This window comes from Cyprinodon variegatus, unplaced genomic scaffold (assembly GCF_000732505.1).
Source record: "Cyprinodon variegatus isolate N-32 unplaced genomic scaffold, C_variegatus-1.0 Scaffold349, whole genome shotgun sequence".
NCBI lineage: Eukaryota > Metazoa > Chordata > Actinopteri > Cyprinodontiformes > Cyprinodontidae > Cyprinodon > Cyprinodon variegatus.
The window spans coordinates 541,160-559,065 of NW_015150802.1; the positions used below are offsets into that span (position 1 = coordinate 541,160).

General features: G+C 35.6%; 1 protein-coding gene across 3 annotated transcripts in view; it reads right to left on the minus strand.

Annotated features, from left to right (window-relative positions):
* glrb (glycine receptor beta) overlaps nucleotides 1-11,131 on the minus strand; it is a 33,417-nt gene extending 22,286 nt beyond the window's left edge. For 2 of the 3 annotated variants that reach the window (XM_015385808.1, XM_015385809.1), the window contains exons 1-3: nucleotides 10,679-10,912; nucleotides 7,365-7,503; nucleotides 1,704-1,810 (exon numbers count right to left, since the gene is read on the minus strand). In XM_015385808.1, coding sequence (XP_015241294.1) covers nucleotides 1,704-1,810; nucleotides 7,365-7,486 — 229 coding nt within the window. In that variant the 5' untranslated portion in view covers nucleotides 7,487-7,503; nucleotides 10,679-10,912. Of the gene's footprint in view, nucleotides 1-1,703; nucleotides 1,811-7,364; nucleotides 7,504-10,678; nucleotides 10,913-11,015 lie in introns of those variants that run through there. The other variant, XM_015385807.1, reaches the window with a different exon arrangement.
* Between the last annotated feature and the right edge of the window lie 6,775 nt (nucleotides 11,132-17,906).

Sequence of the window (17,906 nt, forward strand, 5' to 3'; positions counted from 1 at the left end):
CATCCATCCATCCATCCATCCATCCATCCATCCATGTCATGTCATTTGCTAGTGGAAGCAACCTCATGAAGAGGCTTTGCTAATCGATCCTCCTCAGACTGTGGTTGATCATTATTTTAGATCACATTTTCATACTTTGCTTCTATCTTCCTATCACTTTTAATTCAAATGCGTCCTGTAGAATCTAGAATTTTAAGCAATAATATTTGGTAGCTTACCTTCTTTTTATGAGGTACTTCCTTTCTAACAAAGGTGAAACTAAACATTTTAAAAACAAAGAAAAAAACTATTTTCATAAGCAACCCATCTGTTCATGATGCAAAACCTGCAAATCTTTGGGCTGGCATCTCCCTGCTCTTTACCATTTTGCATAAACTAATAAAACCCCTCACAAAAGCTGACTCCTCACCAAGCTTTGAATAAATAGTTCATTTTTAGGTGTTCACCTGAAGCGTCAAAGAATAAGCGCTACTCTAAAATTGATGCGCATTACACAGGGGCTGCACAGAGCTCATATCTTCCTTGCATATATTAAAACAATTTGAGCTAAATATATACTCTAAAAGCCATTTTTTTGTTTCCTTGTATATTCTATGATCTGTACAAGCAGCTTGCTATTTTAAAACAGCTTAAAAAGCGATGCCCAATGTGTAGTTCAGATATTAATGCAGGAGATTAGGACATGGCTGTTCATGGACATCCAGCTCTCATGAGCAGATGTTTGGCTAAAGGACTAATCATAAGCGTTCAGGAAAGGAGAGGAAGCCCACTACATACTGTATCAAACGCAGAGCCTCAAATACCTAAGTGCCAGGGAACGGAAACTGTTGAAGGACGACAATCCTATCAGTCAGACAGACAGAAGGGTCACAATTGTATTTTTTACCTGTTTCCATGAGGATGCAGCAAAGTAATTAGTCTCTGTGATATGCATAGCAGAGCACAAACATTCCAGACAGCTGTTTCCTGTTCAGTGAGCACTAAAACTAAGACTGCCTCATGTTAGAATCAAATTGCTCTGTCTAGCTCCAGTTCCCACAAAGACCAATCCATAATGGGTTCATTTGTGCTGATAAAATGCTGTTTTCTTAGAGAGATCATTTCAAGAAATAAGGAAGAAATATATAAATTAAATAAAAACATCAGTTTCAGGGGGTTTGGCATTTGAAGGGTAAAATTTCACCTGTCCTGTTTAGACCCTATTTGATCTAATTTAAGCAAGTTGCCTCTAAATCAGATGGAGGGAAAAATTTAGGTTCTGTATTTTCCTATCTCTACCTACAGCACCTTTATTAGGTATTTTCCTGGGGTAGCTTCATAGACTTTATTGATGCAGCATCAGCAGCATAACCATGGAATGGCAGGTAGGGGTACTTCCCCTAAAGGTTTAATGTCCTATTTCTTTGCAAAAATGTAATAAAATAAATAGATAAATAATGTTATTGGCCATAGATGGAGGGGGCTGGTTCAAAGTGTCAAGGATGTTTTGCTTTTTGTTTTTTTCAAGCCAAGTGGTCATAATGGTGTGTCTAATCACTGCACTTTACAAAAAAATACAAGCCCCACTTTAATATCTGTCCCTTCATAATCCTTACATACTCCTTACATAACTATAGAGACAAAAAAACGGAAGATCTTTGTTTGTAATTAACATTTTAAGACATCAGCTAAATATGAAATATATTCCAAAGCATGTAACTTGCCTTTGAAGTTGGGCCTTATTCTGGGATCGTAGCTGACCAGTAACCTGTTCAAGATGTTACTGGTTGTATTTGCTGGGACTCGAGCCAGATCCTCAGATGACAGCTCTCTGCAAACAAAATGACAGAGAGAGAGATGAAATTGATGGCAGATGAGCAACACAAATGGACAGTGGGCCTACTCTGAGCTGCTTTGTGTACTTTTTGATTAAACTACATGACATGAGACAAACCACTTTGGGATTAAATTGGCTTTTAAAATTTGGACCACCCAACATATATTAGAGTGAAGCAGGGTTTCAAAGTTAGATGTTCTGTTATTCTGAGTTGTTATGAAATCCTGACTGCTAAAGATGACATGGCCTTGGGCTAATGGATGACGTTTTAGCGATCATCCATGAACAAACAACATTTAGGACCTTTAAGACATTAACTGATGAGCTTGCCAACAAATCTCTCCATCATTTTGTATTTTCAGAAATTTTAAAATAAATGAACATTTTCAAGCAGTAAGTTTAACTTAAATAGTATTTCTTTTCAAAGACTACTTTGCATACTTACCTTTTGACTTTAACATGACCTACACCAGGGTGTTATTTACAATAACTGTGAATAAGAAGTGTCTCATAAATATTATCATTACAAGGTGTAGATTTTAATTGATGTTCAGCCCAATGTCTTCTCTTCCTGCAGCTTAAATATTACAAAATGATGTTGAAAAAAAAAGCAAAGACTAGGGAGAATCTGGTGGGGGAGATGGAGGTAAAGCCTCTTCATGGGTGGCAAAGAATTTACCACTCTGAAAGTAAACTTTATGCTCTGAGGATGAGTCAAAGTCTTTCACAGGAATGATCTGCAGCGTGTATGTGTTATGCTCTTCCCTTGATCAAAGTGCAACACACAATTCCCCTCCACAAAACATCCCTTTCTCCTCATTCCGCTTTAACCAGCTCTTTTGACAGCCTCAAGCACAACAGCTTAACTGAAACCAAGCGGTATTCTTGATTCACTGTGGCATCCACAGCATTAAACCCAAAATATGTCCCGATGCAGCCCGTGCATGCCACTACATGAGCCACATTTACCATTTTTCTGCTCATTTTATGAAACCTCACTGTTATAGTGCCATTTGAGGAAACAGATTCAAGCTTATTTGTGAAGAGGAAACTGGTAAATCTATGAGTAACATTCATCAGTGATTTGTTTTAAACCCTCATATCCATAGTTCTGCTGTAAAATCTTTATATGATAATTTTATGCCTGACTATGTCTTTGCATCTTGACGCATTTCTAAAATTTCCAGGAAGCAAACCCTCTGAAACGCCTCATCGATGAATAAAGCTGATAAAAGCATGTTCTGGTTGTCATATTGTTTACTAAAGTAAATAGGTTTAGCTGTCAGTTTGACTAAAACAGAAACAATCATTAACAAAGGCATACTATGTTCATCAAGATTTCTGATCAAACAATCCATAGTGGTTCTAACTGTCTAAAGCCCTGAAACTATAGAGATTAGCTTATCTTTCCAAAAGTTTTAATACTTTTTTAATATAATTGTTAGCATTTCTAAACTTTGATCCCCACCTATTAAGCTATAAAGGCTTCCAGAATCTTTGTTTAATGGACTTTAGTCTAGTCATGTTACTCTTATAATCCACTTTGTATTGATGAGACATAATTATATTTTATATATTTTCTGGTAAACTACATTGTGTTTTTTATTGTTCTTTTCAGTAGGGCTTTAAACGGTTGACTACTACTACTAAATGTGGGTTTTATAAACAGTAATTAAATGTGTTCTGCTGAACTAATTTAGATTATAATTATAATTAACAGGATCTACTGAAATGGGACAATGTATTCTCAATCCCAACTCATCAAAGTTTGATGTTTGGTTAAGCCTCTGTCAAAAGGATTGCTTTTATCTAAAGCAGCTCTAACCCATCCCTTAACCTAACTCCTAAACCATATAGGCTTTTCATACAGAAAGCCCATACTCTTATCTTTAGGTAACACAGAGTACATGTCAGATTAAATAATACTACTTCAGCGATAGTATCTAGGTGTTACTTTATTGTATGTCTCGTACCATGTCTGTCGGTTGTGTTGTTCTTTTTACATCTCTTTGCAGGTGATGAAGCAGACTGAAAATGTTTTATCATTATCTCCCTTTTATCTCCTCTTTTTTTCATCTTTTCTCCTTTGTTTTTCTGTTTTTCTCTTCTGTTCTATTTACATTGCAGTTTCCATGTAATCTGTAAAACTCCGTGCATAATTGTAATAAAGCAATTAATATGCATTAAACAAGCGGAACACTATGGCGATAGTCCTATTGCTCCACTTGTGAAAGTAAAATCTGTTGGGCTCTTTTTGGCATCAATACAATTGTTCTCATTGCCACATTGCCAAGACAGGACACTGTTAAAATAAAAAAATAATAATAAAAAAATAAATAAATACAATTTTTGTTGCAGCTCATTGCGCGTGTCATGTGTGTGTCACGTAATACAATGGCTGGTTATCCTTAGCTCCAAGATATTATGAGAGGCCTTCCCCCTTCAAGTCAGAATATGATGTGCCGGAGGCTTTGACCAAGCTCAGTAGGTGACTGATTGAGGACAATATATTGATTGGGAAGCGTTTGTTATGATCGATGGTCTAAGGTTGGCTTTGTGTTGGTGTGACTCCTCTTTTGCCACAGAGTCTCCTCTGGTTGGCATGACACGCTTGTGACCAACTGCACAGCTGTCAGTAATCTTTATAATAATGTTAACTGGGGATTCGAGCAACTGCAGGACAATAACTGATAATCTTGCTGAATTAGTCCTTATTTGTCTGGTTACCTTCTTGAAGATCAGTTGATTTTTCTTTACTGTAGTGCAATTGATCTTTGTGTTTTCTGTGGATTCCAACTTCTGACTTCAAGTGACAGTCTCCTTTGGAACTCTTTCAAATCATGATCATCTTCAGCAGTGCACCCCATCACTGACATTAATCTCCCTGCATGTTCTTTTAAGTATTTGGTTCTCTTACTCTAAGAAACTCAAAGACTTAAGCTCCAATCATTCTTGCAGAAATTCTGGGAACTCCTCCCCCCTCAACCCTTTACATCCAGCTTCTGGCAGTGAGCCACTCTCTACAATCCTTCCTGCAATATTGCTCCATCGATAAACTCTGGCCAAAAATTCCTCCCTCCACTACAGATGTTAGTAAAACTCTGGACCCAGAATTCCCCTTCTGTCAAACTCACTTATTATTGAAATCTCTGTAAATAAACAACCTTGCCTACCATTCTCTGTGTTCCTAGTATCATTCTGCATGTTGGTCAGAAAACTACCACATGTAATTGAAGAACTGTCCCGGTTATTTATGTTTACAGCAGTGTTTACATTTAGGGTCAGAGGTTTATATGGGCTCATCAACAACATAAAAGGTACAATAATTTGCAAGCTATGCATTTAAACAGCAATTTCTTTGAGGTAGAATAACATAACCCTAAACATCTTCAGTGACAGGTGGAGTATGTTTACATCCCCAGTGATATTTTTTGTATCAAATGCCCCTTACTAAATTTTAAGGTAACAACTGTTATGTCTAGAAACATATTTATCCTTCTCCCTGTCAGAAGTTAAAAAAAAACATTTTACATTTTCTGTAAGAACACACTTTGTATTGCTATTTTTAAGGAGTCATCAAATTTACAGTTATACGCATTTTGATTGACTTTACTTTGTATCAGTATGTGCTATCCCCAGTGTTGTCCGATAAAAGATTCAAGAATAATATGTAGAAGAAATGTGAGCCCTCTCTTCTAAGATTCTATATGCACACTATGCATGTAAGCACAATTTTGATGCTGTGTGGATTAGAGTAAATCAACAATAACAGCCTTTTAAATAACTATCTGGTTTACCAAGTGCTTGAAAAACATGAAATTTACTGCCATGGTGAATAGAGGAAAAATATTTCCAATGAGGTAAATATAAATCAAAGTTTATTGGTGTAAAACGACACACAGAATAACATTTTTTTTTTTTTTTTTGGGAAAATAACAGGATAACATGTGCTAGTTTGTTTTTTTTAGAAGTGATAAGACATGCATTTACTGAAAAAAATAATGATAATCATTCTCGTTTGTCAGATTTGATGGAACTATCGTTATTTGCGATGGTAGCTCCTAATGATAGTTTCTTTTTTTTTTCTGAACCTAGAGTTATGTAGCAAAATTACTTCAATGCAGTGTGTAGCCTATGTTTACGTCTAGGTTCCTGAGCCAATCATATGAGAGTTTCCAGGGTTGCAGAATTTGGTACTTTATGTTAGCAAAAGAAGCCGCAGCCTTTAAACATGGAAGGCAGCAAAATAAGCAGACCAGAAATCTTTTCAACCCATTTTCAAGAACCCTTAGCATCTTTCAAAGATGTTTGCACAACAACTTACTTTGTCAAAATCCTCTTTATTAATCATCTTGAATTTAGTGGCCTAAATTCCCCTTTTCTCCTTCTCAAACAAGACATATTTTAAGACATGCAGAAAGTCTCAAATTGTCAGAAACAGCAATGCTGAAGCCTAATAGCTTCTATCGCAAATTTGTTATTCATTAAACACTGGTGTCCAAAACACTTCTTTATTCATAGGGGGAGTGAATCATTCTAAGGCAATAGAATATGCCATTTTGGGTAGTTTGGGTTTAGAGATCCTTAATGAAATGATACTTGCTGATTGTGTTATACCAAGTTTAAAGTAAGGCAGATTATGGTGTGAAATTATTTTATTGGGGTGAGACAAATTTTTTTCTGTTATAAGGATTCTTAAGTTTTCACTGTTCTGGTAGAACCTTGACCTCAATCCAAAAGACCTGTGGATTATATTTACCTGGAGACTACAAGCCAAACCTGCATATCAAGCAACGATATCTGACCTAACGGATACTGGAGGTTCTGAGAATGCACTCCCTGCCGGAAACATGTATAGATGCTGTGCAAATATAATTCAAAATAAAAAAGGTTTTATCAAATCTGTTCCCTTACTGACTTTTGATTTTTCAGCACTCCTGTTGCACTTTCTTTTTTTTTTTTGTATGCTTAAACATACTGTATGCATTTCAAAGGTGAGTGGCACAAGACAAACAAATGTGTGTACTTCTGATCTTAGCTCCCATGTGATATCTCTAATTGGTTACGATTTCCCTGCGAGTTAGAGGTTTTTGTATTAATCAACCAATCAGAAGGTCAATCAAAGTCCATCCTTGTAACTTAGACACAGAGCTCCAAGACATATGTGTGAATCTTAAACAACATCTAAAGGGCAGGAGAAACTGGCATACCAAAATAAAATTCAGTCACTTATTGAATGTAAATATTCAAATATTACCTTTAAAAATGTTTGCCAGAGGAAAAAAGCTGATAAAGAGGAAGTTGAACAGGATCATCTGGACTTAAAATAAAACAACAAAAAAATCCAGTGACAAGCAACTTGAGTCTATTTCTATTATATGATTTCTGACCTCAAGTGTGCACAAATAAAAATGTTATTGTTTTGTTCGTCTAGAGCAGGAAGGTGTTGCTGGTATCAGCCTAAATTAATAATACATGCCAAGAGGCATACAGTATATGGATGTTACCGTGCACAGAATGATAGATGTGTTGTGTTTTGTATACTCACGATGGACAATAAACCTGCTTTCCTTTCTTTTTTCCCTTCTTGGCTCCTTTGTCTTTGGCTGATCCTCCCTCTAGACAAAGAAAGATGACCAAAAGGAAGATGGCAAACTTTGTCTTCTCCATTGTGGTGTGAGTGAAGCCTGTGGAGGTTAAAACAGTTAAATCACAAGAAAGATATAGATTGATAATCACTTATGCATGACTTTTGGCAAAATAAATAAATGAAGTTATTTTACTTACTTGATCATGAGAGAAAGCATTTTCCTTGCTTTTTTAATGATGCATTAACATTTTCCCATTTAGATCACACACATTCACATCTGACTTTTATCTTAATTTCGATTTATAATCATTATGAAACAAAGCTTAAATGTGCATTAAATGGATGTACATGAGTATGGTCTTACAATTACAAAAGACAAAACTACAAATGAGGATGCACACACAAATGCTTCCATGTATGCACAGGGATTCCTTTCCTACATAGAAGCCATTAATCACCGAGCAACCATGGTACCTGTGATTCATGCTGCATATTAGAAAGCTGTGCCCTCGTATTGCATAGCCACTCTGGAGACAAACAGTAAAGCCAGCAGTCTCTCCTCCAAACCCAAACATACACTCTGCCAGCAAGCTTGTATATTAACTGAGGCAGTTTAGTGTCTAGACAGAGACATACTCTTTCCTCTTGGCTGCCTTGGCCCTATAACTCCCTGTCTGTTCCTGGCCTGCAATGGATTATTAGTTTCTATTAGAGAAAGGCTGTCCTCAAATCTGCTCAGCTTCTTTACTCTGCATTTAAACACATCCTGTCGACTGGATTTAGTGAACAACACTTTAACAGGTTGACAAATCAAAACAAAACTCTATTATGGCAGCAACTAGCAGTTTGTCATTGATGGACATGGCACTTCAGATAATAATTTACAAACTTTATCCAGCATAACCTTAATTCATTCCTTTTCTTTACAATAACAACTAAAGTTTCAGACCTTTTGCAACAGTTTCTCAAACAAAACAAGGAGTATAGCTGTGAGTTTATAACATTACTGTCAGAGGATTTTATAGGTTTAATTCAACTCTGTCATCTGTCAATTCATCACCTCTCTTCCACTTTCGGTATCTGATATCAGGCCATGGGTTAACAGGTCAGCAATTAAACAGCTGTACTTCCCCAAAAGGCATCAAAGGGACAAGAAGATATATATTTATTTCCCTTCACCATCTTCTAGGTTTGCCCTGGGGTCTCCAGAGTGTCCCCCAAAAAATTTGATCTGAAGTCCAAGCCACTTCAACTGGATCATTTTAGCACAAATAAGTAGAAGTTTAATAAAACAGAATATCCTCCTTGATAAAGAGGCTCCTTGCCTTATCTAAGGTTGAGTCACATCCTGGGGGACGCTAATTTTATTTGCCTCTTTTTGAGCTCTTGTTCTTTGGGTCATGAAACCTATCTTGCAACTGTCCACTGAGAAGTAGATGGATAGTTTCACCAAGATGTTTTCTCTTAAGCAAATGTGGTACCATATGAAACATAACAGCGACATCTGCATTACATAAGATCATAGTCCAGTATTTCTGCCCATCTGTTCCTCTCACCACCACTCATTGACAAGACACCAAGATACTTGAATTCCTCTGGTAGGACAGCCAGGGTGAACCAGAAAAAAATGTCTACCTTGATAGAGGGTACTCTATATTTAACTGCAAAGTTCAGCCAGAACAGAGTCAAACAATCTGCAAAAAAGCGAAAAGGACATTCTGAGGGCCCCAAATCAGACTCCCTCAGTCTTTGTGCCAAGATTATTGACAAAAAGATTATTGGTGACCACTGAGAGTCTTAGAAGCTGCATAAAATTCCACTTCAATATCTACCAATTAAGGGCCCAATAAGACACAGTGCAAAATGCTAAACACTCTAAGAATTTTTTTTTTAATTATTATTCTTTTAAATAAAATAACCTTTGAAAACAAATACTTAAGGTAAATTCCATTGAAGTAAATACTGTAGAATGTAGATTTAAAAAAAATACAATTTAACAAAATTAAAAACATTAAAAGATTGTCTTGAAATCCTTAGATAAACATAAATTAAAACAAGAGAAAATGTTAATCAAAAATGTGTAGGGAATGATTTTAGTTTTATATGCAGAACATGAATGACTATATCAGAAATTAGAAAATGATCAGGGTATATAAACCACCACTGTCTAACTGTGATGGATCTGAGATACTGCTTTGATTTTTGTGTTGTGCATATTTGTGAAATTTGTTTTCACTATCAGATGTGGTTGATTGATATTACATTCATTCAGTTTCTCAGGGAAATAGAGTCTCTTCTAGTTCTCAAAGAGCAAAAGGAAAGGAACTAACTGGAAGCCCTCCCAGAGGTTGCAGGGCAAACTTACACTAGAATCAGAAATTTTAGAACGCATCTGCCTATGGTCTATATTCACTTATCCATGCAAGGTCATATAGGCCTTGTGCATATATCACCTGTCAATCAAAGAGTAACTCTAAGATCGAAAGACTGCCTAAGAGCAAATGAGGACTTCCAATTAACATAAAATGGATGCTTTGAAAAAGGGCAGGAGGTGAACATAAAAACTCAACACAAAAAGACCTTCATTGGGGATTTAAAACTCAGAAGAAACCATCATAAACATATAAAACTCCCCAGTGTAGAAATATAAATAGATTAAAGGGACTTTAATCAACAATGGCGCAGGCCTAGCCAACATTGTTTCATTATTACCAAGATTTGCCCAGTTCTCTTTTACCAGTAGCAATATTACTAACATACAGAGAGGTAGTGTCACACTGTGACTCACATTGCCTACCCAGTGGCGTTTTAGTCATGTTCAGCTCTTGTCTTCAAATAATGCTGCTGTTAATTTTTGTAACATATATACAATTCAATAAAATTAAAGTTTTTGTTTTTTTTTACAAGATAATAGGCCTTTACTGTAGTATTATAGCAATTCAAATGTATATAAGACCCTGGCCATAGGCCTGCTCGTCCTCTGCTTATATTCATATAAACAAATACCCCAAAAAGACAGGCAGCCCAGGGATCCTCCAACCTGTAGCTGCACCTCTCTAGGTGTCCTTTTCTAACAACTGGAAGTAAGAAAGACGCTCTGACTTTCAGGGGAGCACACGGATGGGAGTGGGGAATAAACAGCACATCACGACCACCATGATGCAGGAGAGAGATGCATGTGAAGGCGAGAGATTTCACTTCATGCTATGAACACATATAAAACACAAACACACAAAAGTCGTTCATCACTGGCCATGCACAGCTGCACTCACCGTCTGGAGATGATGCTGTCACTTATTCAAAAATATAAATCCAGAATAGCTTACTGAAAAAAATCCCTATCAGAGGCTTGCAGCCCAGTCGCTGTTTTCCTTTCCCATCCTGTTCTCCGCTCGGATCTGAGAAGCAAATTGTTGAGCGGATATTGGAAGGAAAAGTTACATCTCGGCAAAATGCCAAATTTCTTTCTTTTTTATTTATTTTCTTTTTTCTGTCTCTCTCTTTTTTTTTTTTTTTTTTAACCAGCTTGTTTTTATTTTGGAATCAGCGTATATGGCTGCTGCCCTTTTGCCTCAGCTCGGAATGCTCAAGATGGAGGCTTGCGTGTACCTGTCATGCAACATGCGCAGTAGCGGCAGCGTGGAGCTGGAGAGCGTCTCTGCCATCAGCACCACGGACAGCCGCCCCCGCCTCCTGGCGTCACGGCTGCTGAAGGGAATTGCTGTCACACGCATGATGCCTCACTGTTTATGGTGGCTTCTCTGTGAGACCGTGTGAGACACGCAGACGTGATCGAGTGCACGGACTTTTTACTAGATCGTAAAACGTGGATGCTGCCCCGGTTCATTCATCAGATCTGAGCTCTCATCCAGCAGCAGTGGCGGTTCTAGACCAAATGTTCCAGGGGTCCGGGGAGGGGCGTGTTTTCATGGGGCCACAGAAAAGCATGAAGCAAAAAAAAAAAAAGAAAAAACGGGCAAGGTATTCAAATATATTAAAACAGCTGCATGAAGTGAAATTTTTTCAATAAGGTTTAATTAAAATTATATGTCTTCTAACTGAAAATATTTATTTTTGGCTCAAAACATGTTTATTTGGATTATAGATCAAATCAAAATAAAAGTCCCTTAGCATAGAAAAAAAAGCAACTCTAGAAATTGTAGCTATCTAAATATATATATATATATAAAGATCAAATAAGGCTATTATTTGGAATATTAGGTCAATATACATTTATCATTTAGGAATTTAATTTTTTTACTTTATGTTAAAATTATAGTGTTCTATAAAATCAGAATTAGAACTCAAGAAAACTGATAAATTCAGCTGTTAAAGTTAGAGTATTTTTTTATTTGTTTTTTTTTTTAAACAACAGATGAAAAACTGGGATCCTATCTCAATATCACTGAAGATCATGGGCGGTTCTAGACAGGGGCCAACGGGGGCCAGGGCCCCTGTAGATAATGTCCTGGCCCCTGTTATGGCCCCTGTACTGAAAACATAATACTCAAAGAATTTCTAAAGATGATCTGCCCTGCAACAAGCAAGGTTACTGAAAGGTCCTTTACATCTATTTCATTTTTTTTTTTTTACAAATTGTATTTTATTAACAATTTTTAAAAAATAAGGTGATGGCTTAAATGGTATTGAGATATGATCCCAGTTTTCATCTGCTAATTGGTTTTTTCAAAACAAATTAATAACATACTCAAATTTTTTACAGCTGAATTTAACAGTTTTTCTTAAACTCTAATTCAGATTTTATAGAAAACTGCAATTTCAACTTAAACTCCAAAATTCTGAATGCATATTCACCTAAAAAGACATTTAGAATTTTAATGAAACTTAATTGAATAGAAGTCTCACTTCATGCAGCTATCCTGTTTTTTATTTCATGCTCCTCTGTGCCCCTGTGAAAACACGCTGGCCCCCTCCTGGCCCCCCTAGTACATTTGGTCTAGAACCGCCACTGCTGAAGATATCACCTCATTGTTTTAAAATAATTAGTAAAAAAGTTTTTTTTTAAGAAAAAAATGAAATAGATCCAAAGGACCTATCAGAAACCATGTCTGCTCCAGTCCATATCATCATTAGAATTTTTCTTAGAGGCCAGGACATGATCTACAAGGGCACTTGGCCCCTGTCTAGAACTGCCCATGTCCGGCAGAGTGGAGAAAATCAGAAGATATTTGTAAATCATATAGGGAATTTAAAAGAAATATCTCTAAAATTGTCTGACCAAATATCAGATTTACGTTGTATATATGTAGTAAATATTCAAAACTAAAATCAGAAACTTCATTGTGTTTTAGGGAGTGTTTCCACATTTATAACTGTGAAGATTAAAAAAAGGAAAAGGTGACATGTTTAAACGTATCCACGTCTAAATTTAAAATATTGTTTCATTTCATCTCTCCTTCATGGTGTTGTACAGCTAAACATAATCAAATACAAACTCGCCTTTAGCAGTCACCCAAATGAAGATAAAGTCAACCTTTCTATAAGTTGTTTGTTTACCTAAAACAATAATTCTAGATTCTAAATTGAATAGATCACTTTCTAATCCCTCATTTGCGAGGTAAACTCTCAGTGTGGAACAACACCAAAAATGGCCTGGCAATGCAAACTTTGGAGGATCCATAAATGAAGCTGAATAATCTGTTAAAACAAAGCACTGTGTCTACACCTAAAAGCTTTCTCTCTTCCGTTCTTTTTCCTGAAAAGAGATCCCTCGGGACAAACTCTTTAAATAACACTTCATATATGTATTAAATAACCATGAGACGTAACAACAGATTCTGATAGAAATTGTAGCCTTACTCAGATCAGACCAGTTGCTTAGGGCTACAGAAGGCAGCTGCTTAGTTCTAATGATTCACAGTTAAAGAAGCATTTTATACAACTCCGGTATGCCACATCATTACATCATAGACATTTGCAGATGAGAACACATCGATGGCTCCTGCCTTATCAAAATATTACACTTTGTTCTTAGCTGAAGGACACCGCTCTCATTCCATTCCTTAATCTTTACCATGTACAGAATGAAGATGATAACTGTATATCCGGACAGAAGATCTGGGTAAAACATTGGCGCTGACACACAACAGGCAGGTAATGTTAGGGTATAATAAACTCACACATCATCAATTTTCCTAACTGTCTCTTAACAGGAAAATATTAGTTCGGTATCTTCTCTTCATATAAGAGTCGTAAAAAGAACATATGTGATTACTTCCATAGCAAACACTTGGAAAAAGACACTCATGTGACATGATGATTAAAGTGAAATATTTCCCTACATGTTAAATCTGTTGCTCCATACCACCCTGAACACATCACTATTATGAACTGGTAGAGAGGATACATCTCTGCGTTCTTAGTCTGTCCATTAAATGCATTTCCTGGTTAAAATGGAGAGGTATATTCTGTATACCATGGTGACTTTACATTAAAAATGAAAAAAATTATTACTTATCTTCCTTTTTGAAGCAAAAAGATATAAAAATCCCACATATTTGCTAAAACCTCTTATATTACTGATTTGTATATCCAGTAAGTAATTTTGGATATTGCTTATAAAGATTATTTAATGAGCAAAGCTAAATAGATTATGATTAATAGAACATCTTACTGTATTTGAATAAATCTCAGATGGAAAGGAGACAAGACAATGATGCGTATACAGTGAGCACACAGCAGGACTGCCCCACCCATAACTGTTCACCTAAAGTTCAAATATTTCCCATTTGTTATTCCCCTCAACCTCCTCCCATTTTTAAAACCATCCGTTTCATTTACAAGTTAATCAAATCCACACAATAAATAATTTATAACCCAGGCCATGTTGCTGTTTTTGCAGTAGAGATGCAATCAGTTCAGCACAGAGATTCTTTTGTGCTGCTCAAAAACCCCCCAAAGCATTTTATGGCTTTTAAACCTGGGTGTGATGCACAACAGGGTGCAGATCCAGGAATGTGTCAGACGGAATTGATGCAATCTGTAATATGATCTGGCATGCAAATCCCTCGTCTGCTACTACTTACTACTGGAGACTTACTGGTGTCATCAAAAAAAAAAAAAAAAAAAAAAAAAATCAAAGTGATGAGCGGTTTAGGATTGTGTCTGTTTTCATTTTAGAAGAGAATGAGTCTTCACTTTATTTTTGAAGTGAAGGTTTAATGATAGTAAAATTAAAATTTACAACAAAATCCAACAAATACCTCATCATAAAATTATTGTTGCCTCTGTTCAGTACTGCATAATAATCTTGATTATTGAAGTGCTATATGTTATTCTGAAGTATTATTATGTTATGTCATTATGTTTCTTTCTCTGTTTATCTCCCCATCTTCCTGAGTTTTGGGTCCTCTAAAATGATTTAATCTCTTCAATTTAGCTGATTCATTTTCTAAAGGATTTGGGTCCTGGGATTTAGATGAAGAATTTCCAATCATATATTTTGGAAATTCAGAGAACCTACTCCATGTGATGCACTCTCTTAGTTTCCCTTTAGCACATTTTATTTCAAACCTACCCAGAATGTTAGTATTTAAAATACTCTTTGTCATGTATGCCTTCAGTTCCCATCCTCAAAGTCTGTTGTCCTTTGACTTTTAGATGTGCTTCTGCTTGAACCTACCTCTTAGGAATCTGACTGCATTCTGATGAGGTAATTCAGTCATCTGATTCATTTGTGTTAAACCAGGAGCATATCTAAAAGTCCCATAATGCCAGATCTTGAGCACCTAAATTAAAGATCTTTATTTCAAAGAAATATAACTTCATGGTCTTTACTGTAGAAGTTTAACAGTAAAGTACATAATAGAAGATTGTCCTGAAACACAGCCCTTGGTGAAATCTTTTACAACATTCAGCCCAGTGAATTCTGGGCTACTTTATTGGCCACCCAAAAGAGCTGGGAAGCCGGAGATGAGGGACATTTGAGAATTGTGAATCATCAGCTGGTAATCAAATAAGTATCATGATTTTACAACAAAGGAACACAAGTCCTGTTATATGCATCGTAAATATTGTAATGTTTTCCCTATAAAAGGCTTACAGTCTAATTTTCCCTTGTCCTGTTGGTCTTGTATACTGTAATCCCAACCAAATTCGTATCATACATGGTATGTATACATGTATATGTCATTTAAAAATGTATCTCAGACAAAGCTATTTGTTCTTCTATTTTACAAGTATAGATGCACCTGTTTTGGACATACAAAATAAGCTTATAAAAGTTTAAATTAAGTGCTGATATATAGACATTTTATTGTGATCAAACTTATTAAGGCACAACTTATGGTACTGCAAAAACAACAACAACAACAACAAACAGAACTCAATTTTTTGTTCAGTATTACATACAGAGGTTAGAACTTGATTGAATCAAATGTGCAGGTTCATTATTATGCTGAAAGTCTGGCAGTGCAATACATTTAAACATTTAAATCATTAAATGAACAGATTAATTTAATGGAAGCTGGTCTTCCTCATCAGCTAATCTTATAAGGACAACAATAACCAAAACTTTGGAGGCAGTGGTCCAAAAAAATATATATAAATAAATAAATAAATAAATAAATAAATAAATGAATAAATAAATAAATAAATAAATAAATAAATAAATAAATAAATAAATAAATAAATAATTAAATAAATAAATAAATGTTCTAATCGGTAGGATATTGTTGAGGACAGAAAATAAAGATTGCATAGACCCAAAAATCTAGCTTGTGCAAGCAAGCAATAACTTGTTTTCAACATCTTTATTCTAGAGTATTAATAGGTACCACTCATCTATTCTCTGGATTAAGTTTGAATTTGTTCACCATCTTAAGTTTGTTGTACATATTAACTATAGAACATTAACGTACATATGAAGAGAACCACTAGCTTAGGTTTACAGTGGTTGAATGGACGACAAAATACATTGTTATGATTCTGCGCTTTTTGGTTCTGTTTAAGTTTTCTTTTTAAGTTTTCATTTACACTTTGATTCATGATTTTCTTCTTTTTTTTTAGTCTTTTATTTTTATTTCCATTTTGTGTTGTTTTCTGGTTGTATTTGAGTTCTTATGTATTTCTTGTTAACCCTCTGTTGCCCCCTTGTGTCAGTCTCCTTCCCCTAGCTCCCTTCTAGATTCTTCTGTCCACACCTGCTCCCAATCAGTCGATTACCCCAGTCTGTGTTGTGTTTGGTACAGTATATATACTCCTCCTCTTCAGTTACTGTTTGCTGGTTCCTTGTCATCTTCTTGCTCCTACTGTGTTTTCCCTGATTTCTCCTGGATTGTGGTTTTCTGTATTTTGTTTGTGGACCTTTACTTCGGTTGCCACATTTTGCTTATTAAATGTCCAAGAAACCACCTCAGCTTCCGTCTCTGCATTTGGGTCCTCTAAAAACTTCCACACAACCTGATATGGATAAAAAGGATGGCTCAAAGTAATAGTTTATCTTTTCTGAATGTGATTTAGGGGATTTTATCTATCAATCCATTTTCTGTCACACTTACACATACAAAGCGGGGTCGCGAGGGGTGCTGGTGCCTATCTCCAGTTGTCTATGGGTGAGTGGCGGGGTACACCCTGAACAGGTCTCCAGTCCATCGCAGGGCAACACAGAGACAAACAACCATTCACACACACTCACACCTATGGACAATTTTAGAGAAACCAATTAACCTAACATGTCATGTTTTTGGACAGTAGGAGTTTAGGGGATTCCACAAAACTGATATAAAAGTATCAAAAAACTTAAATTGTGCTGAATCAGTGAAACTTATTTTGCATTAATGTGTTAAATCAATATTTATCTTTATATTCATAGGTCAGGCATAAACAGTTGGTCATGTCTGATGATTCATATATTCTTTTATATAACATTGATAGGAGAACTTTGGGGATTGTAAGGGAGAAGAATGTGTGATGGGATGGAGGTAAGGCAGGAGGAGTCAGTGGCAAGTGTCTGGAAAAACTGTAGTCCAGTCATTCATGTTAATTTCTATTTGACATGTATCACTCCAAAAAATGAACATGGATGGCTAAGAACTCTTTCAGTAGGATCTAAATTACATGCAATTCCATTGAGAATAATTCTTGATGTTCTAATGTTTAATAATTCGGAATTGATTAAAATTCCTCCCTAAGAAATATAATTCTTAAAGTGTCACACAATATGATGCCACCATACTTCTGAAGAAGCCAGAAGATTATCTGAACAAGATTTCTGCTATTAATTAAACTTATTAAATGTAGCCAAAAGCTTAATTTATTTTTAATGACTTTCTGGTCTGTCTCCTACTGATTTATTGGTATTTAAAAAAACTCAAATAATAAAGTGATCTACAAGGGAAAAAAAGAAAAAAAAATTCACAGTGCAATGTACACCGATTAAAGGTTTAACTTTACATTAGAGATGCAGGTGTTTTATTGTATAGAATTCGGAGGTTCAATATATATATATATATATATATATATATAATATATATATATATA